The sequence below is a fragment of the Theropithecus gelada genome, chromosome 11 (genome assembly GCF_003255815.1).
Source record: "Theropithecus gelada isolate Dixy chromosome 11, Tgel_1.0, whole genome shotgun sequence".
In the NCBI taxonomy this organism is placed as follows: Eukaryota; Metazoa; Chordata; class Mammalia; order Primates; family Cercopithecidae; genus Theropithecus; species Theropithecus gelada.
The window spans coordinates 91725392-91751737 of NC_037679.1; the positions used below are offsets into that span (position 1 = coordinate 91725392).

Genomic DNA, 26346 nt, shown 5'->3' on the forward strand with positions numbered 1-26346 from the left:
GGCTCTCGCCTGGGGTGTCTGAATTCCTGATTTACATTTCTTTTTTTTTTTTTTTTTTTTTGAGACGGAGTCTTGCTCTGCCGCCCAGGCTGGAGTACAGTGGCCAGATCTCAGCTCACTGCAAGCTCCGCCTCCCGGGTTCACGCCATTCTCCTGCCTCAGCCTCCCGAGTAGCTGGGACTACAGGCGCCCGCCACCTCGCCTGGCTAGTTTTTTGTATTTTTAGTAGAGACGGGGTTTCACCGTGTTAGCCAGGATGGTCTCGATCTCCTGACCTTGTGATCCGCCCATCTCGGCCTCCCAAAGTGCTGGGATTACAGGCTTGAGCCACCGCGCCCGGCCCTGATTTACATTTCATACTTGTTTGGTGCCCTGTGAAATTGGCCTTTCTTCTTTCTGCTTCCAGCCGGTCCTGTGTGGAGGTGAAGGACAAGGGCTGTGGTGAGCCGAAGTGAGGTGCACAGAAGTCTTGTTTTCCTGAGGCTGATGGGGGTTCCCTCTAGACCTGGCTCCAAATGAGCAGGGCTCAACAAGTCAAAATCCAGATTCTCACAGGTTAGGGTCCGGATTCCCCGGGAAACCAGCCCACAAACTGCTCCTGTGAGGCTGTGGGGCCAGCCCATTTCTCCATGCAAACAGGTGAGACTCCAGCCCCACCAGGGCCTTGGGAACCCATCTCGTCTCAGAGCCCAATCTCAGGGAGCCAGAAGCCCCCAGGGGCTTTTCCTCCCTCTGGGAGGCAGGACAAAGAACTGGGGGCACCTACAGGACTCTCGCACCCCACCAGGTGTGGTGCAGGAAGCAACAGAGGCCTGGAAAAGCATTCACTGCATAAGAAACAGTGGCCAGGGCACCCGCAGCCTCGCTCATGGCCTGCTTCTGCAGGTGCTCTGGCGAGGCCAGGGCCACATCCTGCTCCCACTCCCTCCTGTGACGTCTGAGCTCCCTGAAAATGGTTTTCTTTGGTTTCCTCCCCGTTCCCTGGTGTGGGGTCACAAGTTTGGACAGTCAGGGTGGTCAGTGGTCTGGTCACTGAAAGCACGGGGATGTGGCCTTGGCATCAGGAGTCCTGGCACGGACGCAGAGGCGCCCAGGGCCCGGGGCTGGCTAACGGCCCCGCTGTGGGTTCTTCTGCAGCAGCCACTCCAGGGTTTCCAGGAGGTACGACATGCCGTAGTGCTGGGCAATGTTCCGGAAGATTCCGATCTGTTCCATGAAGACCTGCAGGAATAAACAGGCACAGTGAGACCCCAGTCCACTCAGAGAGGAGGCCAAGGAGGCCAGGCTGAACCGAGGCAGATGAAGGAAAGCCCACCTGGGTGTGGATGGTGAGGGCGAAGTCCCCTGCGCAGCTGCAATACACAGGCATGCTGGTCTCCTTCACCCCTCGGCACTTCAGGCAGATCTGAAAGGGAGCAACCCCGATGGGCGCTGGCCCTCCCACCCCGGCCAGACCTGCCTGCTGCTTCTTCACAGGCTCGCGAGACACATTCGTGGGCCCATCAGTAAGCCTTGAGCCCGTGCTGTGCGCAGCCAGCCCCTCAGTTATGAGTAAAATGCACGACCTCATCCCACCCTGCCAGCGCCTTCCCTACGCCCACCCTCACTGTGGGTGTCCTATCCCAGATGCCCAGTCCTGAGGCCCCCTCCAGGCCCTGCTCACTCCCTCCATCCTGCAGGCCTGGACGCCGTGTGCCACCACACGGCAGCTTGGTGCATCCCCCAGCCTCTGCTCAGATGCCCCTCAGCAAGGCCCTCCTGTGGCCGAGCTGCGCAACTCCCTCTTCCTCCTTTCCTTCTCTTCACACTTGGGAACGTCTGCCTCCTTCCGCTAGAACAAAGCACCCATAAGGCCAGCTCTTGACCCAAGGCAGGTGCTCAACCAGTGTAGACAGAATAGTCCATTGGGCTCAGGCATGGACTGGTCTGCAGGGCAGGCCCTTTGGAGAATAGTCCGTCGGGCTCAGGCACGGACTGGTCTGCAGGGCAGGCCCTTTGGAGGACACCAGGGCGTGCCTCAGGACCTGCACACACCCCGGCTCCCAGGAGTGCACAGAAACCCCTCTGCGGACTCCAGGGCACACGGGTGGGCGGCAGGCACTGCTCACCAGGTCCTGCAGAGTGAAGGCCATCAGCTTCTTCTGCAGCACTTCCACCAGCGTCATCTCGATGACAGAGGAGTCGTAGGGCGCCTGACAATTGGAGCAGAGCCACTGAGGCAGGACCGCCCCATCCTAGGCAGAGCAAGAGTGCAAGAGGTCACTGGCCCAGCCTCCAGACCACAGTGCCCTGCGCAGGATCTCAGGAGAGGAAGGGGCTGTAAGAAGCGCCTGCTGAGGGGCGAGTCTCCTGAGTGCAGCTGCGCGCGCTCCGGCCTCCCACCTGCGCTTGAGCCCTTCCTAGGACAACATTCCGAACGTGGTATGGGGAGGCCTGGGAAGGGGCCTGTTGCCAATCCGCGTGAGTGAGAGCGGCAGCAGGTGTGACCTACAGAGCTGGGGCTGCAGAAGCCCCCAAGACACTGCAGTGCCCTCAGATGTTCTGCTCTACAGTGAAAACCCCACTGGGGCTCAGCCGCACCTCTGAGAAGGAAGAGTCTTTACACAGGTCCAGGTCGCGGCAGAAGTTACAGCTGCGGCAGATGACCTCAGGAAGCACGTAGGACCGGCAGGGGTCTCGGAACTGGGCCTCCTCGGAGAACTCGCCGACATCCACCAGGCGAAGCAGGTCTCGGTTCAGCTTATTCACCTGGTTTGTGATGTTGGTGTCCAGGGACAGCACCTGCAGAGACCACAGCCCACATCGGGAAGGAGCTCCCGGGGCCTCCCTGCTGCTCTGTCTGGGCCAGAACCCTCTGGACCTTAGGCTACAGTTTCCTGGTGTCCTTTCCTCCCTGCCTTAGTCCCTGTAGAAGCCTCAGAGAGCTGACTTCTCTACACTGGCAGTTTTCCATCAGTGAGGACAGGCTTCCCCGGGGGAGTTTACTAAACATTTAAGGAAGAAATGCTGCTGATTCTACACGATATCTTTCAAAACACTGAAGAGGGAGAGCACCCAACCTACTCTGAGGCCAGCATCACCCTGATACTATAACCAAAGACCATACAAAGGAACTACAGACCAATAACTGAGCATAGACACAAAAATGCTCAACAAAATATTAGCAAATTGAACCCGAGATAGAAAAAAAGAATACATAATCCAGAAATAGACCCACACAGATAAGTTCATTAAGTTATGGAAAAAGGTACAAAGGTGATTCAATAGAAAAATAATAGTCTTTTCAACAAATGGTTCTGGAATACAAGCATATCTTGGAGATACTGCAAGTTCGGTTTCGTACCACCTCAACAGACAAATATCACAATAAAGCAAATCACACAAATATTTTGGTTTTTTAGTGCATATAAAAGTTACGTGATTTTTGGCTCACGCTTGTTTTCTCAGTACATATAAATGTTACGTGATTTGTGGTGGCTCACGCCTGTAATCCCAGCACTTTGGGAGGCCAAGACAGGTGGATGACCTGAGGGCAGGAGTTCAAGACCATCCTGGCCAACACAGTGAAACCCCACTTCTACTAAAAGTACAAAAATTAGCTGGGCGTGGTGGCGGGCGCACCTGTAATCCCAGCTACCTGGGAGGCTGAGGCAGGGATTCGCTTGAACCCAGGAGGTGGAGGTTGCAGTGAGCTGAGATCGCACCACTGCACTCTAGTCTGAGTGACAGAGTGAGACTCCATCTCAAAAAAAAAACCTAGGTGGTATGTTTTTGTTTTGGGACAGGATTTTGCTCTGTCGCCCAGAATGGACTGCAGTGGCGCAATCATGGCTCACCACAGCACTGACCTCTTGGGGCTCAATTGATCCTCCCACCTCAGCCTTCCCAGTAGCTGGGACGACAGGCATGCGCCACCATGCCCAGGTAATTTTTGTAATCGTTGTAAAGATGAGTTTTGCCATGTTGCTCAGGCTGCTCTTGAACTGCTGGGCTCAAATGTCCACTCGCCCTGACCTCCCAAAGTGCTGGGATTACAGGTGTGAGCCACTCTGCCCAGACAAAACTTAGGTTTACCTTATACTGTGGCCTATTAAGTGCATAACACCATTACGTCTAAAAAACAATGTATGTACCTTAATTTTAAAATGTTTTATTGCTCAGAAATGCTAACAATCATCGGGGCCTTTGGCGAGTTGCAAGTGTTTTTTGCTGGTGGAGGGTCTTGCCTCAATGTAAATGGCTAACAGCTGCTGACTGATCAGGGTGACACTGCCGAGCTGGGGGGGCTGTGGCAATTTCTTAGGACAACAATGAAGTTTGCGGCATCAGCTGACTCTTCCTTCCAGGAAAGATTTATCTGCAGGATGTGGTGCTGTTTGATAGCATCTTACCCACAGTAAAACTTCTTTCAAAATTGGAGTCAGTCCTCTCAAACCCTGATGCTGCTTTGCAACTAAGTTTACGGAATATTCTCAATCCTTTATTGTCATTTCCACAGTGTTCACTTTCATCCCAAGAAACTATTTTTTTGGGCCAGGCACAGTGGCTCACGCCTGTAATCCCAGCAGTTTGGGAGGCCAAGGCGGGCGGATCACCTGAGGTCAGGAGTTTGAGACCAGCCTAACCAACATGGTGAAATCCTGTCTCTATTAAAAATACAAAAAATTAGCCGAGCCTGGTGGCAGGCGCCTGTAATCCCAGCTATGTGGGAAGCTGACGTAGGAAAATAGCTTGAACCCAGGAGGCGGAGGTTGCAGTGAGCCAAGACCACACCACTGCATTCCAGCCTGGGCAACAGAGCAAGGAGTCTCCATCTCAAAACAAAACAAACAAACAAACAAACAACTTTATTGCTCATCCATGAAAAGCAACTCTTTATCTGTTAAATTTTGTCCTGAGATTGCAGAAATTCAGTCACATCTTCAGGCTCCACTTCTAGTTCCCTTGCTGTTTCAACATCTGCTGTCATGTCTCCCACAAAAGTCTTGAATCCTTCAAAGTCAACCATGAGGGTCAGAATCAACTTCTTCCACACTCTCCTGTTGATATTATGACCCCTTCTCCCATGAATCACCAGTGTTCTTAATGGCATCCGGAATGGCGAATCCTTTCCAGGTTTTCCATTTACTTTGCCCAGTTCCATCAGGGGAATCACTAGCTATAGCCTCATAAAATGTATTTTTTAGTAATAAACCTTGAAAGTCGAAATTGCTCCTTGATCCATGGGCTGCAGAAGGGATGCTGTGTCCGTAGGCATGAAAGCAACATTAATCTCCTTGTAAGTCTCCATGAGAGCTCTTGGGTGACCAGGTCAACTGTCAATAAGCAGTACTGTTTTGGAAGGAATCTTCTTCTGAGCTGCAGGTAGTGGCCTTAAAAGACTGAATGAGGACTGGCTTCGACTTAAAAGTCACCAGCTGGCCGGGCGTGGTGGCTCAAGCCTGTAATCCCAGCACTTTGGGAGGCCGAGACGGGCGGATCACGAGGTCAGGAGATCGAGACCATCCTGGCTAACACGGTGAAACCCCGTCTCTACTAAAATACAAAAAAAATTAGCCGGGCGAGGTGGCGGGCGCCTGTACTCCCAGCTACTCGGGAGGCTGAGGCAGGAGAATGGTGTGAACCCGGGAGGCGGGGCTTGCAGTGAGCTGAGATCCGGCCACTGCACTCCAGCCTGGGCAACAGAGCCAGACTCCGTCTCAAAAAAAAAAAAAAAAAAAAAGTCACCAGCTGCATCTGCCACTAACAAGAATCAGCCTGTCCTCTGAAGCCAGGCTCTGAGGCCTCCTCTCTAGTTATGAAAGTCCTAGATGGCATCTTCTTCCAATAGAAGGCTGTTTTGTCTACACTGAAAATATACTGTTAGTGTAGCCACCTTCGCCAATGATCCCAGACAGATCTCCTGGAGAACTTGCTGCAGTCTCTCCACCCACACGCACCTACTGCCTCATTTGCCCTTTTATGTTACCGGGACGGCTTCTTTCCCTCAACCCCATGAACCAACCTCTGTCAGCTTCAAGCTTTCCTTCTACAGCCTCCTTACCTCTCAGCCTTCATGGAACTGAACAGAGTGAGAGCCTTGCTCTGAATTAGGCTCTGGCTTGAGGGGATGTTGTATCTGGTTTGATCTATCCAGACTAAACTTTCTCCATATCAGCAACAGGCTGTTTCACTTCTTTATCATTCATGTGTTCACTGGAGGAGCACTTGTAATTTCCTTCAAGAACCTTTCCTCTGCAGTTGAGTTGGCTAACTGGTGTGAGTGGCCTAGCTTTCAGCCTGTCTCGACTTCTGACACGCCTTCCTCACTAAGTTTAGCCATTTCTAGCTTTTTATGTAAAGTGAGACACGTGGGACTCTTCCTTTCACTTGAACACTTAGAGGCCATTGTAGGGTTATTAACTTACCTAATTTCAATAGTGTTGTGTCACTGGGATTGGGGAGGTCCAAGGAGAAAGGGAGAGATGGCGGAATGGCCAGTGAGTGGAGCAGTCAGGACACAGACAACATTGATTAAGTTCACTGTCTTCTATGCACACGGTTCATGGCGCCCCAAAACTATTGCCATAGAAGCATCAAAGGCTATCATGGCTGATATAACAATAGTGGAAAAGTCTGACACAGACACAGTGGGCACATGCTGTTGGAAAGATGAGACTTGCTCAACACAAGATTCCCACAAACCTTCCATTTGTAAAATACACGTAACTGCTTTGAAGCACAAGACAGGATACGCCTGCAATCAGATATCCCATGCAGAAAAATGGACTTGGATCTACTGCATGCACACTGTATAAAAATTAACTCAAATGGATCAGACAAATGTAAAACCTTAAACTTCACCAAAGAGGACAGACACAGGGACAGCAAGGAAGCCCATTAAAAAATGCCCCACAGCCGGGCACGGTGGCTCACGCCTGTAATCCCAGTACTTTGGGAGGCCGAAGCAGGTGGATCACTTGAGGTCAGGAGTTCGAGACCAGCTTGGCCAACGTGGTGAAACCCCATCTCTACTAAAAATACAAAAAATTGGCGGGCTGTAGTGGCAGGCGCCTATAGTCCCAGCTAACCTGGAGGCGGAGGTTGCAGTGAGCTGAGATCGTGCCATTGCACCCCAGCCTGGGCAATGAGAGTGAATCTGCATCTAAAAAAAGAAGCCCCACATTATTAGATGCCAGGGAAATGCAAATCAGAAACACAATGTGATACCACTACACACCTACTGGAATCACTGCAATTTAAAAATGCAATAATACCAAGTCCTGGTGAGGATGTGGACTGCAACTCTTGCCACACACTGCTGATGAGACCCTGAGACGGACAGAAAAGAGTTTGGCAGTTTCTTATCAAGTTAAACAAACACTTAAAAAATGACCCAGCAATGCCCCTCCTGGGTTTTTAACCTCAGAGAACTGACATTTACGTTCACACAAAAACCTCCACCTACAGAATGTTTACAGCAGCTTTGTTATTCATCACCCCAAAGTAGAAGCAACGCAAATGTCCTTCCACCAGTGAATGAAAAGCAAGCTGTGGTTCCCCACACAACGGACACGACTCGCAACAGAAAGGAAGGGGTTCTGATACACACGAGAGCGTGGATGAACCAACTGCAAGTGTGTTTTGCTAAGAAGCCAGATCCAAAATGCTGCACAGTATGTCTCTACTTATGTGACGCTCTGGAAGAGAAAACAAACACAGGGATGGAGGACACACTAGTGGCTAAAGGGGTGTCAGGTGAGGAGGGCAGCGTGGGAAATGTTGTCGGGTGGTGACTATCCTGTATCCTGCTGATGGTGGCGCAATTCCATTCATCTAGGAAAAAATCACACAACTGCACGCCACAGAGTACATTTTACTGTATGTAAATTATACCTCAATAAAAATGAATTTAAAGCATGTAAAAGTCAACAAAGGAATTAAAATGGTGAGCTAAAAACACTTCTTCACCACAACTAGACCTTGAGGCCGTCACGTGATCTCCAGCGTAACCTTACCCGTGTGTGAGATGCAGTTTGCTGGGAAGGCTGAGTGAGAAAATGGGCAGTGAAGCGCTCTGCTCTTTAAGGGCTGACACCCGTGGTCGTTATCTGGTAATATTATCCCTCTTGGACTCAGCCTGCCTTTCCCAGAAAGGCCTCAGCATCCGAGCAAGCTCTCATCTCATCAGCTCTGGGTCCTGATCCAGCCTACTGGTCTCCGGTGACCCATCCTCCCAGCCGGTGGTACTGGGTGCTCGCCTGTGCCTTCACCAACACACCAAGCTCATCCCCCAGGGCCTTTGCATCCTCCCTCTTCCTGCACCTGGTCCCAGCGTCCCTTACAGGCTCTGTCCCCACAGCACCTGCGCCTCTGAATGGCCCTCTCCCTTCTCAGGTCAGCTGGCAGCAGGCATGCCTCATGAGGCAGGGCCTTTCCTGTCTTGCTCACACCTGAGCACAGAAGCCTCAACTGTGGCTGCATGTGACAGGGACATGATAAATGTTGGTGGAATGAACAAGTAACTTACACCTGCTCCTCACCTTGCACACACTGGCACCCTGACCCTACCTGCGTAGGTACCTCCCCCTTGCACACGTGGAAGCCTCATCCTGCATTCATTAACATCCTTCCCATGCACAGGTATGTCGGTGTCCTTATCTTGCACACATACTCTAGCACGTTCACGGTGCACATGTTACAGCCTCACCTTGCACACATTAACATTCTTGCCTTACGCATGTATGTTGGTGTCCTCTCCTCACAAGCACACTGGCACCCTCACCTTGCACACGTATTTGATGAACTCCAGAGCAGGGTTATTGAGCAGCAAGTGGGAACCAGGGAGGACAGGAAACATCTCTGAGAGCTCAGTGGAGTTCCGAGAGCCTGTGACTTTCTTCTGAATCTTCTGAGTGATGGTGAAGAAGCTCTGAGTGAGTTCATTTGCGACATAATCCTGAGAGAAGGTGATCATTCCTGGAAGTATGACGATGCTGAGGGAGGGATCTGGGACCCGTCTGGCACCGGGGACCTCCCACCTGGGGGACTGGCACCGGGGACCACCCATGGCACACAGAGGGGTTAGGTAACTGGCACAAGGCAGTGGCCTCGAGAGACAAAAGACTGCTCACCGGGAAGGGCTCCAGCCGCCCCCTCGGCCTCCTGGGAGAGCTGGCTGGCCCCCCTCCTCCTCACGGGGGTGCTCCCTGGAGCACTGCGCCTCAGCCCGTCCTTCATGCAGTGGTACACGGCCACAATGTACGCTGTGGAGAGGCACATACACCACCGGCCCTGAGTCGGGCTGTTGCGAACACCCTAGAATCTGAGGGGACCCATGGCTGGTCAGATTGCCTCACAGATAAGGCTAAAATGTCATTGTTAATAATTTTATTTGCGGCCTTTAGATGAGCTAAAAGTCAGTTAGATGAGAAGTGGAAATGAGAAGGAATACTAGCTGACACTCGAGTTCATTATCAGCAGAAAACTGTATAAACGAGGCCATGCACACGAACCCTCTCACTGGGTAGCATGTGAAAAACACGGCCCCTGGCGTCAGCAGGCTTCTCCAAAAACTCCTCCGGGCCTGGCACCGACACTTACCTTTTTTTTTTTTTTTTTTTTTTTTTTTTTGAGACAGAGTTTCACTCTTGTTGCCCAGACTGGAGTGCGATGGCACAATCTCGGCTCACTGCAACCTTCGCCTCCTGGGTTCAAGCGATTCTACTGCCTCAGCTTCCTAAATAGCTGGGATTACAGGTGTGCGCCACCACACCCGGGTACTTTTTGTATTTTTAGTAGAGATGGGGTTTCACCATGTTAGCCAAGCTGGTCTCAAACTCTTGACCTCACGTGATCCACCCGCCTCAGCCTCCCAGTGTTGGGATTACAGGCGTGAGCCACTGCGAGCGGCCGACCCAGAACTTTTCAAGAGACTTAGAAAGTTGCAAGAGAGAACTGAGAAAGTTAAAGACTCAAGGACAAGTAGACAAAAATATAAAATATAAAATGATCATCAATGAAGGCCTCTGTGACTGCATCCGCCTGTGTGTGCACAGCACAGCTTGCTGTTTTAACTGAGAGGGTTCTTTAACTTCGGGCTCTGAACTACAAACAGTGCTTCCTCGATAAGCTTCGTCTGCACACTAACCTGCACAGCTTGATTTGCAAACTCTAAGCCTACAGACCCAAACCAAGGCACAAGAACTTCCCCACCAGAAAGTTAGGCCTCACAGACCAGCCAGGGGGCAGCTGACCTGACCCAGGGGTTTATCTTCAGCTACTGCACATGCACCCACACCAGTGTTCCCTGGGAATGTATGTGACTGAGTTACTGAATCAGACGGCAGGAGCAGAGCTAGGAAACCCCTCAATGACACGGCCAGGGGCAGCCGCTCCCCATGGAGTTTCCTGAGAGAGCGAGGGCTGGAGGGAAGACAGCCACCCCTCTCTGGGTCCTCCAGTGGAACATGCCTGGAGCCGGGAGAGGAGGCTCCTTGGCTCACAAAGTCCCAACTGCTGGGCACGCTCCGCCCGATCCGATTTTTCCACTGTCTCCCTTCTTGCGATACCATGGCACAGGAGCCACATCTACTAACCCTGAGTCCCTCTGGTGGAGGCTGCGCAGCCGTGGGCTCTGGGCTCACCTGAAACAATCATGAGGAAGTAGCTCTGGCAGGAGGCTGCCTGTGGCAAAAACTGCAAAATGTTCCAGTTGTTTTCCAGTGAATCTTCCACGCTGGATTCCTCCGCATCTTCCTCCTCCTCCCCATTTCTTTCCTCCTCATTGTCCGCATTTTCCTGCTCATCCTCTGCTCCCTGCACTTTCTGTGAGTCTTGCTGTAACAGAGACAAGGCGGCTGTGTTTGTCCCATCGCGGCCGCGTAGAGGGGTAGGATGCCACAGTGAAGGCTCCTCCAACCTGTGTCCATCTGCCCCATTTGACTAGAGGCCTTCCCCATAGTCACTGTCTCCGGGAGCCTGTGTGAATCCTGCAGGGTGGCTCCCAGTACAGAGCGCTTTGTGGGAAGTGCCTGGCGCACAGAAGTGCTTGTGACCTGGGACTGCGAGCTTCACTCTGCTCTTTCAGGGTTCACTTTAATTATTGAACTTTCACCCCTCAAGGACGAAAGAACCAGTCAGAGATTCCCAGTGACTGTTCACTCCTCTGAGTCCATGAATCTCCTGGGATGGCACGACCCCATCACAGACCAGCCTCCCGCGCGGCCTGCGTTCATGCCACGGCACCGTCCCGTCCACGTCTGTGTAGACACTGACACCCACTGCCACCTGCCCTGACCATACGCTGATCCCCTCCTGAGAGCTGTCTATACCACCTGCGTTTCTACCCTCCCATTTTCTTCTGAATCCCTTTAATCAGGGTTTGTCCCCCAACTCCAACCGGAATTGCTCCCATCCAGGTATCCTGGGCAGCCTTGGCTTCATCCGGCCAGCTCTCAGAAGTGTCTGCCTCCTTTGAGAAGGGCTTTCCCTCTGACATCTGAGCCCCTGGCCCCTATACCCACAGCTTCCTCTCAGTCCTCTGTAAGGATCCCCGTGGAGGACACAGGCCTCCTCTCAACACACCCAGCCACTCTCTGGCCACTCCTGCACCAGCTAACCACCCACGTCTCAACCTTGCAAACGCCATGAGTCCCAACCAGACATGACCCCTTCCCCACACTGCTCCTGACAGCCACCTCCACTCACCCATAGCCTGGCCCACACCTGGGCATTTGCCCATATCCGATCCACTGGTCCCTTGGCTCCACTTCAAAGCCCACCCAGGCCATTCTCACCAACCTCGCTGCCCAGCATCTCCCCGGCACGGGCACTAACTGGCTTTACATGCCTATGCCCTCCGATGGTGGGTTATCTGCATGGGGCCAAGAAAGCTCCAACATCGCCCACACAGAACCTCCCATCCCCACGAAAGCTGAGGCCCTGCCCTGCCATGCCCAAGTTGCCTGGCCCTGCCAGCTCTCTGCCTGCATCTGCAATCACTGCTCCAGTGACCTGTGCTTTGCCTCCCTGGTGTCCACTCACTGGAGGCGCCTTATGCACGCATGACTCCAGCGCGCTTCATCAGCTCTGGGATTCCTTGTCACCACCTCACAGGCCTCCACCTCCCTGTGGCCCATGGCAAGCCCTGTCCTCACCAGGGCCGACGCCACACTCCACACTGATGTGCTTGTCTGCACATGGTCCCTCCCCATGTTCATGAGGACAGGATGCGGTTGCAGTGTCTGCTGCCACACAGCCAGGCCTGCCGGGGCCCTGAGCACTCAGCACTTGCTGCAGGAAGGAACGCGGCCCCTAAAGCTGGCTCGTGCCACACTGCAGCTCTCTTACCAGTCCATAGTGAACACGAGATGAAACTTTTCCTTTGATTCCGCCATAGTTAGATGGATCCATCCAGAGAAGAAATTCCCAGCATCGAGAAAAAGAAATTGTCAAAGAATGGAAGATCTCCTTAGCATGGATGCTGTAGAGGAAGCATTGAAGACACTGTTTAAATGAAATCGACCTTGTTCTCAACTTTCCTTTTTTTCCTCTTGTATCTATCTGTACCTTCCACTTACTTAACATTGAATCTGAAAGTTCATTCACATCACATCGTTCCTCAGGCTTCCTAGGGAAACGCGGTAAATGTAAAACTAAGGAGGTCCACCAGGCCCCTGGGAGCTGGCACCACAGAGAGCTGGGTGCCTCCTTGTGCTGGGGACAGCCCATAAGGCGTTCTGCCTCTGCTCCCGGCCTCAGGTGACCTGCAGCTTCAGGTAACCAACCACAGTGCTTCCCACTGCCAAGCTCTTCTAAGCTATCGTCATCCTTGTCACTCCTCAGTTAAGCCTCACTAGGGCTGACCCACTCCTCTGCAAGTTAGATCCATTTAAGAAAAAAAAAAAAAAGAACCGACCAGGCACAGTGGCTCATGCCTGTAATCCTAACACTTTGGGAGGCTGAGGCAGGAGGATCACCTGAGCTCAGGAGTTCAAGACCATCCAGGCAACGTGGCAAAACCCTGTCTCTATAAAAAAAATTCAAAAATTGGCTGGGCATGCTGGCATGCACCTCTAGTCCCATCTACTCAGTGGGCTGAGGTGGGCAGATAGCTTGAGCCCAGAGGCTGAGGCTGCAGTGAGCCACTATTGCACCACTGCACTCCAGCCTGGGTGACAGAGCAAGACCCCATCTCTTAAAAAAAAACAAAACAAAAACCAAAAAAAAGGGAAGAATAAACAAAGAAAGAGAGGAAGGAAGGAGGAACATCCTAAATCACAGTTTTAAAAGGCAGCTGAGTAGCCCACACTGCACCTCCTGCAGGAGAATTTTATGTTCTCCCTAACTCTGCTCTCCGCGCTAAGGGAGAATGGCAGCCTGTTTCCTGACATGAGCAACCCCGGCCTCCTCAGGTACAGAGCACCCCTGGAGCTGCCCATGGCCAGTGTGGGGAGAGGCACATCCTTCCCATCATCTCAGCCATGCTCTGAAATACAATTCTAGCCCAAGCCAGCTCTCCCAGGCACACAGCGTGACCACTGACCATCAAGGCTCATCTTGGATAGACATAAGGGGCCACAGTGGGTCTGCAAGAGGACAACGGTGGTTTTGGGTTTGAGATTAATCCATTGCATATGGTTTGATTAGGAATGAAAGTCTTATAAGCTCTACCTTCCTACTTCTCAGTGACCTATTATCAATTTAGTGTCAGTCTTTTCTGCAGCACCCCCAGATGCTGCCCCTGTAACCATGCAAAGACCAGACCCATGCAGACACTCTATGCCTCCACGAGCAACTCCTCTCTGCACTCAGAAATGGCTGCATTCATCCCCAGGGTGAGTGCACCTGGGAGGGAGCTTCCTACTATCAATTGAACAAAAGGAGCTGGTGGAGATTTTCTGTTGCTTTGTCTTCTATTTAGATTTAAATAGTGCTGAGTGTTTCAGAAGCACAGCAAGGCCCACGAGGGAACCTCAGGAACATGGCCTGGAAGGCAGGAAGTCAAAACCACAACACCAGGCTCTGAGAGCTGAGAGCTGTGCACACCTGAGCACCTGGGAACCACACCACTCCCACTCGCCAACACGGACGTCTATGAAAGGTTTGCCCGTCAACACTTATGGGGTGCACATATTCAGGGCACCTTGAATCTGTGTCTCCCATGGGGAAAAAAACAAACAAAAAACACTCAATGCAAGCTGCACACCTGCGTGGCCTCTGATCTGCTACAGCACGCGGGTGGCAGTAACCCCCTTTTCATGCTGCTCTGGGTTTACCATGGTGAGTCCTGTGCTTCTAAGGACCTCCCAGTCCACCCAGGAGGACAGCTGGCACCTCAGGGGGTCATTTTAGCACCCCTCTCAAAGCCACAGTGCTGCGTCACCAGGACCAGCCAGCCGCACCTGCTGGTGATGTACTCCACATAAGCGATGGCATCTTCCACACGGCGCTTCTTTGTACAGAGGATGATGCGGTTGAAGTTGGCGTAGACGACTGACGACCCCAGGCGCTTGAACTCAGCGATGAGCCTGTGGAGCAAGTTTAGAGTCCATGGTGGAGACGCCACAGCCGTGGAGAGCCAGAGGGCACCCGGAAAATCCATAAGGGAAAAGAGCTGAGGGTCCTGAAGCAGAAAAGCCTCCGATACACTAGAACCCAGAAGCCAATGAAGAACGAAGATTTCTGCATGGCAAAATCCACCACAAACAAAGGCAAAAGATAAGCAAAAACAGGAAAAAATTAGCAAGTTCTTATCACAGAAAAACGGCAACTTTTTGTATGGAGACAACTCATTCGATGTTCAATAAGAGAAAAACCAACAAAGCTACAGAAAACTAGACAAAGGACTAGAAGAGAAAATTCGACTTAATTCATTATAAAAATCCTAAGTTAAGATTGCACCGAGAAGCACTTTTATCCTAGCAGCGGGTAATAATCCCTGGCCACGTTGGTGAGGCACGGCCAGGGAAGAAGTGTCCACAAGGGGCCTCTGTGGGGCCGCTCTCGTGAAGTCCATCAAATCAGCATCCATCCCCTGAGTTATAACACCTGTGAGGCCTGCAACAGGGCTACGCCCCAGAAGTTACCCCAGGATCTATCTGCGTGAGCTCATGCATGAAGCCTCTCACTGATTTGCTATTTGTAACGACGGCACAAGGCTGGAAAGAGGCTAAATGTTCTTTCATATGGCATGTCCTCACACAGATCTCCAAGGCATATTTTCACTAAAACGAGCAAGGCACACAGCAATACACTGTGCAGCAGAACTTGTGCAGGAAAGGGGCAGGAGTGGGGGTGCCACCTAGCGTTCTCTGCAGGATGTGCAGGTGATGCTGCAGCAGCAATTGCGTGTTTCTCTGGGATCCTTTGAAGATCGTTATGCTCCACAAACCCAGAAATAGACTACTTATCCCAGCGGCACTGGCTGGCCACGTCTCTGGTTCTGGAGAGTAAGGGAGCAGCCCAGCTAAGGACGCGGAGGATGGCCCAGGGAGGAGCACTCACTGCAGGAAGAGCTTCTTCATCATGTTGTGGAGCGTGCGGTGCAGGGCGGGGTCATGAAGCAGAGAGGACGGTGACCGAAGCCAGCGGTAGAAGTGCATCACCTGGTTGTCCGCATAGATGTTGTGGTACTGGGTGATCTCCTTCACCCAGCCCACGACCATGCTCTTCAGGATCCTGAAAGAGAAGTGCAGGACACCCTTGTACCCTCAGCCTCCCATGCTGCCGCCACGCGGGACGCTCCAGCTGAAACGGGCACAGGTTTTCCCTACATGGCTGGGTCCAAATCCGTCACTGTCACCTCCCCTTCTCACTGTCCCCACCTTAAGTCACTGTCCAAATTTCATCCCTTTACCTTCATGCCTCATCTGTTTCTTTCCAGTTCATTCCTGAAACTAGCTCCGGCTTTGCCACATCCCTCAACACAACCCAAACTCTGTGTGTTCTGAAGCAGGATGGGAGGGCAGTACAGTACGGGGCAGCAAGTGTGCGACGGGCTGGGGCCCCTGACAGGAAGGACACAGCAAAGCCACTGCCTACACATCAGAACACACCAGGCCAGATGCAGTGGCTCACGCCTGTAATCCCAGCACTTTGCGAGGTCGAGGTGGGTGGATCATCTGAGGTCAAGAGCTCGAGACCAGCTTGGCCAACATGGTGAAACCCTGTCTCTATTAAAAATACAAAAATTAGCTGGGCTGGTGCACGCCTGTAATCCCAGCTACTTAGGAGGCTGAGACAGGAGAATCGCTTGAACCCAGGAGGTGGAGGTTGCAGTGACCCAAGATGGCGCCACTGCACACCAGCCTGGGTGACGGAGCAAGACTCTGACTCAAAAAACAAGAACAAAACAGAACAAAACACCACCACACCCACATGGCCCCGGTCAGTCAGAGACAAGAACTTAGAGGACTCTTTCCCCCCTAGCAGGCTGGGCCCTGCCTTCCTGCTACTTCCTTTAAATGGACCATTCAGGCACTTGCCCATGAACTAACACATGCCTACACCCCATTTTCTCACACGGCCAGCTGCCCTGGGCACTCTCCCTGTGCCTGCCTTGCATGGCCCTGGGAGGGAGGATGGCTTCCCTACTCACGGCACCCTCCCTGCCCAGGAGATGTAAGGAACACATCTTTGCACTTATTCCCTATTGTGGTGGTGACTGATTTTGTGCCTTCCCTCTGAAGAGGCAGGGGCTACCCTGGGCTGGGTCATCCCTACCACGCTAGGGGGAACACAAGGCTGGGCCCCTACACTGAAGCAATGGTCAGGCAGGTGGGACCTAGACACGGGTCACACAAAAGCCACAAGGGCGTGTGCCAGTGTAAACAAGTTTCCTGTGGTGGGGGGCCCTGGTCACAGGCCAGACAGCTAGGCATTGGGCAGTGTACTGTACACGCCCCGTCCGGCCCCCTTCACTTCCCGTAGGGCAGAGATGCCAGCTGCTCTGGTACTGGAACCCCAATTCAGCTAAAGGTTCCAAAACTGCACGTCACCCTACTGAAGAAGTGGGAACTTCAATGGGGTCAAGAACAGAATGTTACAGGAGAACCTACAGAGGTCCAAGTCCCATTCCTAAAACTCCTTTTCATCACCAACTCTTCAACAATTCAGCAAACCCCACGTTCCCCAGAGTGGCAGTTTGGGGATCTGCCGTTGGACTCCATCTACCTCTCAGGCCTGGCCTTCCCCAGTATGAACCACCACTGGTGGGTATTGCAAGTCGCTGCTGTCAACCACACTCTCCACAGCAGACCGACAGCTCCTGACCCTCAGCCACACCCTCTGCGGCAGATTGACGGCTCTAGACCCTCAACCATGACCTCCGTGGCAGACTGATGGCTCCTGACACCTAAGTGCCGATGCCTCGCACATCATACTCAGTAGAGCCGGCTGGAGATCCCTATGATGTACCTTTGGTCACGTTGAAAAGTGGCCCCGGTTAGAAAGGCTCTTTGTGTGAAGTACCTCTGGCCACAGGGAGGTCAGAGGCAGCACATGGAACAGTCGCCAGGGACCAGGCTGGACCCACATGGTGGTAAAGACAACAGACTGAAGATGGGAAACTCGCCGCAGTGGTCTCTGGCTCTGCCATTAAGACTAAGGGAAGCCCAAGGGACACTGTCTTAGACCTTAGCTTTCCAAATTAAGGGCAAAGGATAAGACCCGTCTATTAGTAACACTCCTTCCCGGAGAGGGTGGCACCTGAAGGTGTTAGAGCACAGGGCTGTCTCATCGTAGCTGGCTGGGGCACTGGCAGCCTGACCGCCCGTGATCATGTCCTCCAGGGAGGCCTGCTGGATCACGTCGAAGCTGATCCCCATGCTGTCAGCCCCCTCCATGTCGTTGACGTGGTGAGACTGGAGGATGGTGTTGACGGCCAGGTTCTGAAGGTCCAGCTCCACACACACTGTACAGGAAGACGCCATGCTCAGCCAGCATCCTGCCAGCTCCTGCACCACCAGCCCCTGGGCCTGACTCCAGCCACCACCACCTCCAGAACCAGCATCAGATCTGCCCACACCCATCCTCACACCTGCCAGGCTATTCAGATTCCCGAGGGCACAGGAGGCCCCACCTGGACCTTGACCCCAGGACTGTCTCCTGCAGCTTCAGCTCTGACCTGCGAGGTCGAGCTCTGAGCCCATCCTCGGGCACTCTTGCCTTGAGAAGATGTCACAGAATGGCAGAAACACCAGTCAGGTCTCGTGGACCTCGTCCTCCTGCCCACTTACCTGTGGAGTAACAGCCTGAACTGTTGATCTCAACAGTGGCTTGGTCATCAAACTCCATGACAAGACAGTTGTCATCAGCCTCCTTTCCACCCAGGTCAGGGCGGGCTGTAGGGGACAGCCAGAGCAGGTGGTTGTGGCGATGGAGATGGCGGGCAAAGAAGAGGTCGGAGCCGAACGTGGAGATGTCCTCTGGCAGGTTCCCGATGGGAATGTGAAAGTACCTGCACAGGGGCACAGGTCAGCACTGAGGCACAGGTTGGCACCGGGGCACAGCTCAGTGCCAGGGTACATTGCCGGGTCACAGAGACCACCGAGGCCGGCTCTGCCTGGGGACCACTGGCCCACGGTGACAGTGCTGCGCTCACCTGCTCATCTCAAAGGCCTGCGACAGGCAGGTGTCCAGGTTGAGGTAGTGCCGGATCATGCGCCGGGCTCCATGGCGCTGCCAGTCCAGGACCCCATAGTTGATCTTGTCGGCCACACAGATAGGCACCAGCGGGAATTCCTCCAAGACAGGAATCTCACTGGCCAGCCTCTTCAGCTCCCAGGTGGACTGAACGGCGATGAGCGTGGGCCCCCGGCGCTCCTCCTGGGTCAAGGCACAATGGAAGAAAAGACCCAGGTGGGCCCAGCCTCAAAGGAGAGGCGACTCACACAGCAGGATCCCAACCACCCTCACCTTGTAGGCGAGCAGGAATCGCTGGATGGCTCTGCAGATGGTCTTCAGGTCAGTTTCTGCCCGAACTTCGAAGGTGTGTTTGGGGGGCGGCAGGAGCTCAGGGCCCACCTTCTCCAGGAGGAGGCCGTGCTCTGCTGAGTACAGGGCGCCAAGGTTGGGCATCTGGTTGCTGCGCACCTAGACAAACGCAGACCGTGTCAGCCTCACCCTGTGTGGGAGGAAGTGGGGGCAGCCCTGGGGCAGACTCCACCACTGCCATGGCACTGCCAATTCAATCACGACAGGCACTCATGGGCAAAGGCCCTTGAGGACAAGACCTGGAGGGCCCGGGCACCCTGGGAGATGTCCTCCTTCCCCAGACCCTGCTCCAACCAATGTGCTGCCATGGAGGGCCCAGGACTCACAGTGTCCAGCACAAAGACGGACGCCCTGCGCTGTGAGGGGATGAAGATCCCGAAGAGCGCTTTGTGGCCCTGTGCATGGTGGTACAGGTAGATATGGCGGATACTCCCTGCAGAAGGAAACAAGACCGTCACCCCAGATGTCTGGGAGGCAGGCATATGGTGGCGGCTGGTGCAGGCCATACCTGGTTCCAGGTAGCTGAACTGGGCCAGAGAGCGCATCTCCAGGTGCTCAAGAGCAAAGGTCTCTGCTTCCCAGCCCGAAAGGTGCCTCACCAGCTGTTTACTGACCACACACACACAGCCCAGGTGCACCAGGGCCCGGAACAGTAACGGAACCTGGAAGAGGCGGGCAGACAGGCTGGCAAGGGCTGGATGGGGGGGCTCTGGCTGCCCACGTGACTTCTGCCTGGGATGTGGCTGTGCCCCTGCAGCTGCCCAGCCCACTGCCCACAGGTCACCTTTGGCAGACACCCTGCTGACATTCACCTCACCTGTGGGCACGAGTCCACAATCACTGCTGTTTCCCAGCCCACACCCTGGGCGGGTTTCTTTCCTCTATTCCACCCTGCTGGAGCCTCCCCCAGTTCAGCAGAGGGTGGCTGGGGAGTCACCTGAGTCTCATATACACCCTCGATGTCTGGTGCTGACAGCTCAGCGTTGATCTCGTTGATGTGTTCCTGGTACATGTCCTCCGGCACTGAATACTCATAGAGATTGTAGATCACATTGGAGCGAGGAAGGACCCGATTTACCTGGTGAGAATACAATGATGATCTCGTCACATGGCGTAGGTGGTAATGTCTGTGGTGCACATACATGCACAGGCTGTTCCGAGTCCTAGGACTTCCAGTGCCCCTAACGATGGGGTACACCCACCATGCCACAGTCCACCTTTGTCAATGATTACAACTAAAAACTCTGGACGTAATTTTTATGTTATTTATTTATTTTTCACGGACAAGGTCTCGCTGTATTGCCCAGGCTGGAGTGTAGCAGTGTGATCACAGCTCACTGCAGCCTCCGACTCCTGGGCTCAAGCGGTCCTCCAGTCTCAGCCCCCTGAGTATCTGGGACAAGGAACACACCACCACGGGTGGCTTTTTCATTTTTCTGTAGAAAGGAGGCTTCACTATGAGGCCCAGGCTGGTCTCAAACTCCTGGGCTCAAGCAATCCTCCCACTTCAGCCTCCTGCATCGCTGAACTGCAGGTGTGAGCCACCGTGCCTGGCCTCTGGATGCAATTTTGAAAAGCACCCTGCAGCCTCTGATAATAGACAAGAGCTCTCAGAATATAGCAGCAGTCAACATGGTCTGGGGAGGCTCCCAGTTCCTCTTCCTCCATTCTCTCATGGGTTTAACCTGAGGGTGTAGATGGCAAAAACTGAGATAGATCACATTTTCCTAGTCAGAGGAAAGGAAAGAGAGCCCCTGGGGAAGCCAGAGTATGTGCATGGGGAACTGGGGAAGTCCGGGAGAGCTGGAGAGGGGGCACCCTAGCTTCCCGCATGGCGGGCTGGGGGAATCCTGGAGAGGAGAGCTGGAGAGAGGTACCCTAGCTCCCTGTTTGGGGAGCTGGGGGAGTCCTGGAGAGGACTTGGTTTCTCAACATAACCTCTCAACGAGGCTCAGGCTCTTTAGAGGAACAGCTAATTCCATGTCTAGAAGTTCAAGGTGAATCTGGCCTCTCTTAGTGGCCAGAAAGCAAGGAAGTGTTCAAAGACCAACAGGGCATGTCAAAAGGACTCAAGTGCCAGCTTGAAAGGATCCGGCCAGCCCAATTTGGGATAAGTTGAGTCTCAAAAAGATACTGACCACCAAAGAGTCTACTGTCTGGCTCCGTTAATATGAAGCTCTAGAAAGTCACATAGAATTACAGAAATACAGAAATCAGGCCAGCAGAAGGTTGCACGGGGGGACAAAAGCACCCTCCGGGGTGATGGAAATGTTCTGCACCTGCGTGGGGGTGTGGGCGACACAGACATAGTCATGTGTCCAAAAACCCAATCAACTGCATATTTAAAAATCTGCACTTAACTATATGTAAATTACAGTAAGTCCTCACTTAACAACATCAATGGATACTTGGAAACTGCGATGTTAAGTGAAGTGACGTATAGCAGGTCCTCAAATAACATCATTTTGTTCAACGCAGTTTCTTCCTTTAAAAAAAAGAATTCTGGGGCCAGGCACTGTGGCTCACACCTGTAATCCTAGGACAGGCTGGCGGATCACCTGAGGTCGGGAGTTCGAGACCAGCCTAATTAACACAGAGAAACCCCGTCTCTACTAAAAAATACAAAATTAGCCGAGTGTGGTGGTGTATGCCTGTAATCTCAGCTACTCAGGAGGCTGAGGCAAGAGAATTTCTTGAACCTGGGAGGCGGAGGTTGTGGTGAGCTGAGATCGCGTCATTGCATTCCAGCCTGGGAAACAAGAGAGAAACTCCATCTCAAAACAAACAAACAAACAAATACATAAAAATAAATAAAATTTTTAAAAAACTCTGTAGAGAAGGGGTTTTGCCATGTTGCCCAGGCTGGTCTCGAATGCCTGAGCTCAAGCAATCCACCAGCCTCAGCCTCCCAAATTGCTGGGATTACAGGCATGCACCGCTGTGCCTGGCCAACACAGTTTCATTACAATGTTTCCGGGAAGAAAAAAAATCTGTTTCATCATACATCATTTTACTTAAAGTCATTTCACTTAAAATTGCAGTTTCTAAGGACCTATCAATGACATAAGGTGACGGCCTGCCGTGCACCTTAACATACCTAACGCGTGTGTGTTGGGCGGGATTTGGCTACAACTGATCTTAAAACATTAAACACAGAGGCAGGAGGATCGCTTGGGCCCAAGAGTACCAGGCTGCAGGGAGGCAAGATCATACCACTGCACTCCAGCCTGGGTGATGGAGTGAGACCGTCTCAAAAACCAAAACAACAAAAGTCAAACAAAAATCCACAAATCCATAGTAACATTTTAAAAAGAGAGGGAAAGTAAAAGGAATAAACCCATTTGCCATGCCCTACCTTGAAAATTAAAAATAATTTAAAGGGAAAAAGCATTTCTCTTGCTTTAAAAAAAAAAAACCCTTAGTGTATCATACCTCTTGTATCTTGCCTTTTTTTTTTTTTTTTTTTGAGACAGAGTCTCGCTCTGTCGCCCAGGCTGGAGTGCAGTGGCTGGATCTCAGCTCACTGCAAGCTCCGCCTCCCGGGTCCACGCCATTCTCCTGCCTCAGCCACCTGAGTAGCTGGGACTACAGGGGCCCACCACCTCACCCGGCTAGTTTTTCGTATTTTTTTTTTAGTAGAGACGGGGTTTCACCGTGTTATTAGCCAGGATGGTCTCGATCTCCTGACCTCATGATCCGCCCGTCTTGGCCTCCCAAAGTGCTGGGATTACAGGCTTGAGCCACCGCACCCGGCCTCGTATCTTGTTTTTTAAGGAATAAACTAGAGTTCACTTCCACCTGATCTACACAAAGCTCTTTGTTATAAAGGAAACAGCTAATATACACGGGGGACAGAATCAGAATATATTATCCTGGAGCCCCATGGACCCCATGAGACATGGATGCTGACACCATCCAGTCAAATGTCGAGGACAGGATATTCACACAGTGCCAGAGCCTCCCTCCAGAGATGAGCTGACAGTCATAAAGAAAAGCAACCCAAAAGTAAGGGCACTTCTACACAGCCGCAGCGCCACAGCACCACGCATCTGAAGGCAGCCGCAGCGCCACAGCACCACGCATCTAAAGGAAGGTGTGAAAATCCCACACTCCCACCTGTTCTCTGTGGTCTCGATGCCTCTACGTCCGCTTTCCTTTTTTATCCACCCACTTTGGTCTCCCAAAGTGCTGAGATTACGGGTGTGAACCACCACACCTGGCTCTGCATCTATCTACTTTCTAGAGGCACATTCTACTGAATCACCTGGCTGGAATCCAGTTTCACCTCCAGAAAACCTCTTTGTGTAGGTACAAATGTGCACACCTCATCGCCCCAGCTACATGTCACTTCTTATGTGATTCACAGCATCCAGTCAAGAAATGTGCTGAGCTCACAGATTAACAACGGGGGGTTTGGGCCGAGACGCCACCTAAGAACCTTGGCGCACTCATGGCCACATGAAAACCCTCAGACTTTCTGCAGGTGGGAGGAGCCCAGCACAAAGACCCATCTACTGTAGGGTTCCATTGATATCAAATGCCCAAACAGGCAAACCCAGAGACAGGAAGTGGATCAGTGGCTACTGATGGCTGGGGGAGGATGGTGACAGGTAAGGGATGCAAGGTTTCTTTTTGGAGTGATGAAAATATCTGAAGGGGGGGGCGAGGGGAGGGAGAGTATCAGGACAAACAGCTAATGCATGTGGGGCCTAATGCCCAGGTGACGGGGTGATGGGTGCAGCAAACAACAATGGCACATGCTTACTTATGTAACAAACCTGCACGTTCTGCACATGGATCCCAGAAATCAAAGTAAAATTAGAAAAAAAGAAAGAAAATGTCAACATTGACTGGCAATAGTCATGCCACTAAAAGCCAATGAATTGTGCACTTTGAATGGGTGAGTTGGATGGCGTGTAACTTTACATCCCAATAAAGCTGTTAACAGCCAAACATCCGACGGAGACAGAGTTCACAACCTCTAACAAACGCCACTCGGTTTGTCCCTGCGACATGGACCTCGCGGGCAGACAAGCTCATCGTGACAAGGACACCAGCAGCTCCATCCCCAGCACTCGCTCTGCCCTAGACTCTGCGCTCAGTGTTCACACACATTGTTTTGAGGAATTCCTACAACATCCCCATAAGGTACAAGATGGAGGCTCAAGGCCACGCTAGATCACGGGAAAGCCACCTCAGAGGCTGCCCAGGCAGATGACTGCAGAGACCAGCACCGGCTGCCTCCCTACCTTGCGATACGAAGCGCCCTCCTCCGCTTTAGCAACTCGCTGGTTCACATAGAACACACGGGGGATGCTCAGCCTGATGCAGTGCAAGTCACTGCCAACGAGCGCCCACAGCCTGAACAGGCCGGCCTGGCTGGTCTCGCTGATCTGAAAGGCCACACGGACATACAGCACGTCACAGGACACACTGGAACCCACACACAGGGCCACCTCCCAGGTAGCTTCCAGCTCCCAGCACAGGGCCTTAGGCCTCCCTACAATGGGCAGGAAACTCCAGGCCCACTCCAATCCTCCCATCCCAGACCTCAGGGCCCAGCTGGACACCCCATCCCTGGGCCATCAGCAGAGCCACTGCCCTCCCCTTGGATCAAGGTCTACACCTGCACAATCTGCCATGGAAGGTCCAGGATGCTGCGGGCAGTTCTTCGCAAGAAGCTCCCCAGCCCCGTGGCAGGACCATCCCGGATGGCCCCAGGCCTCAGCACACCCTCTGCTGACTCCAGACGCTGCCTCTTCCTGCGGGCAAGGCGCTGCCGGGCCTGCAGCTGCCACTTCTTCTTGTGGAACCGGAGCCAGACAAGCCACTCCTCCTGGGATGGATGGTGAGCACAGCCCATGTGCAAGTGGTGAGATGGGAATGCCCGCCACGACTTTCTCACAAGCAGCCTCCCTAGGGGTCAGGACGCATCTCGGGCTCCCTGGGCTTTGCAGCAGACCCCTTAGAGATAGTGTCACAACCGTGTGCCTTACCTGGGTGGTTCCTAGGGCGGGAGGCTGTCCCAAGATCTCCTGCCAGGGCACAGTCGGCGTGAGGTCCTGGGACTCCTCCTGGCTCTCCCAAAGAACTCGCTTCCTCTTCACAGTGACAGGGGCTGCTGGGTGAGGCGGCTTCACGAGGCCGAAGTCCTCCATGTCGGGAGCACTTGGCCTCGGACTGTCCTCTGAGGCCTCGGCCATCGTGACCTGCAAAGACCCGGTGAAGCCTTAAATCTCAGGATCTCCGGCTGGGCAGGGTGGCTCACGCCTGGAATCCCAGCACTTTGGGAGGCCAAGTCAGAAGAATTGCTTGGGGCCAGGAGTTTGGGACCAGTCTGGGTAACAGCAAGACCCTCTCTCTACAAAATATATTACAAATTAGCCAGGCGTGGTAGTGTGCCTATAGTCCCAGCTACTTGGTAGGCTGAGGCAGGAGGATCAATTGAACCCAGGAGTTGGAGGCTGTGGCGAGCCATGATCACACCACTGAACTCCAGCCTGGGCAAGAGCGAAACCTTGCCTCATAAAAACAGGCAAACAAGAATATCAGGACCTCATCCCCACAAATTCCACTTCTCGAAATCTAACATAAGTGTATCACCTGAAATGGGGTGTTTGTTTACACAAGTTTATTGAACTTTTAATAGTGAAGGCCGGGGGTGGTGGCTCACGCCTGTCATCCCAACACTTAGAGAGGCTGAGGTGGGCGGATCACTTGAGCCAGGAGTTTGAGACTAGCCTGGCCAACATGGTGAAACCCCATCTCTACAAAACACAGAAAAATTAGCTGGGTGTGGTTGTGTGCACCTGAGGTCCCAGCTACTTGGGAAGCTGAGGTGGAAGGATCACTTGAGCCCAGGAGGTGGGGGTTGCAGTGAGCCAAGGTTGCGCCACTGCATTCCAGCCTGGGCGACAGGGTGAGACCCTCTTAAACAAAACAAAACAAAAACAAAAACAAAGTGAGGCAGGGAGCGGTGGCTCACTACTGTAATCCCAGCACTTTGGGAGGTTGAAGTGGGCAGATCACGAGGTCAGGAGATCGAGACCATCCTGGCCAACACGGTGAAACCCCATCTCTATTAAAAATACAAAAAATAGGCCGGGCGCGGTGGCTCAAGCTTGTAATCCCAGCACTTTGGGAGGCCGAGACGGGCGGATCACGAGGTCGGGAGATCGAGACCATCCTGGCTAACACGGTGAAACCCCGTCTCTACTAAAAAATACAAAAAAAAACTAGCCGGGCGAGGTGGCGGGCGCCTGTAGTCCCAGCTACTCCGGAGGCTGAGGCAGGAGAATGGCGTGAACTCGGGAGGCGGAGCTTGCAGTGAGCTGAGATCCGGCCACAGCACTCCAGCCTGGGCGACAGAGT

General features: G+C 52.9%; 1 protein-coding gene across 2 annotated transcripts in view; it reads right to left on the bottom strand.

The window, feature by feature from the left end:
• Window positions 1-452: 452 nt before the first annotated feature.
• POLE (DNA polymerase epsilon, catalytic subunit) overlaps window positions 453-26346 on the bottom strand; it is a 66386-nt gene continuing 40492 nt past the window's right edge. For both annotated transcript variants that reach the window (XM_025400925.1, XM_025400926.1), the window contains 20 exons: window positions 24972-25184; window positions 24602-24811; window positions 24225-24368; window positions 19913-20053; window positions 19484-19637; window positions 19302-19408; window positions 18898-19074; window positions 18584-18807; window positions 18219-18439; window positions 17689-17893; window positions 15487-15660; window positions 14385-14510; window positions 12331-12463; window positions 10626-10818; window positions 9114-9245; window positions 8765-8958; window positions 2581-2781; window positions 2109-2234; window positions 1316-1405; window positions 453-1221 (listed from right to left, as the gene is read on the bottom strand). In XM_025400925.1, the coding sequence (XP_025256710.1) occupies window positions 1108-1221; window positions 1316-1405; window positions 2109-2234; window positions 2581-2781; window positions 8765-8958; window positions 9114-9245; window positions 10626-10818; window positions 12331-12463; window positions 14385-14510; window positions 15487-15660; window positions 17689-17893; window positions 18219-18439; window positions 18584-18807; window positions 18898-19074; window positions 19302-19408; window positions 19484-19637; window positions 19913-20053; window positions 24225-24368; window positions 24602-24811; window positions 24972-25184 (3279 nt within the window). In that variant the 3' untranslated portion in view covers window positions 453-1107. The remainder of the gene's footprint in view (window positions 1222-1315; window positions 1406-2108; window positions 2235-2580; window positions 2782-8764; window positions 8959-9113; window positions 9246-10625; window positions 10819-12330; window positions 12464-14384; window positions 14511-15486; window positions 15661-17688; window positions 17894-18218; window positions 18440-18583; window positions 18808-18897; window positions 19075-19301; window positions 19409-19483; window positions 19638-19912; window positions 20054-24224; window positions 24369-24601; window positions 24812-24971; window positions 25185-26346) is intronic.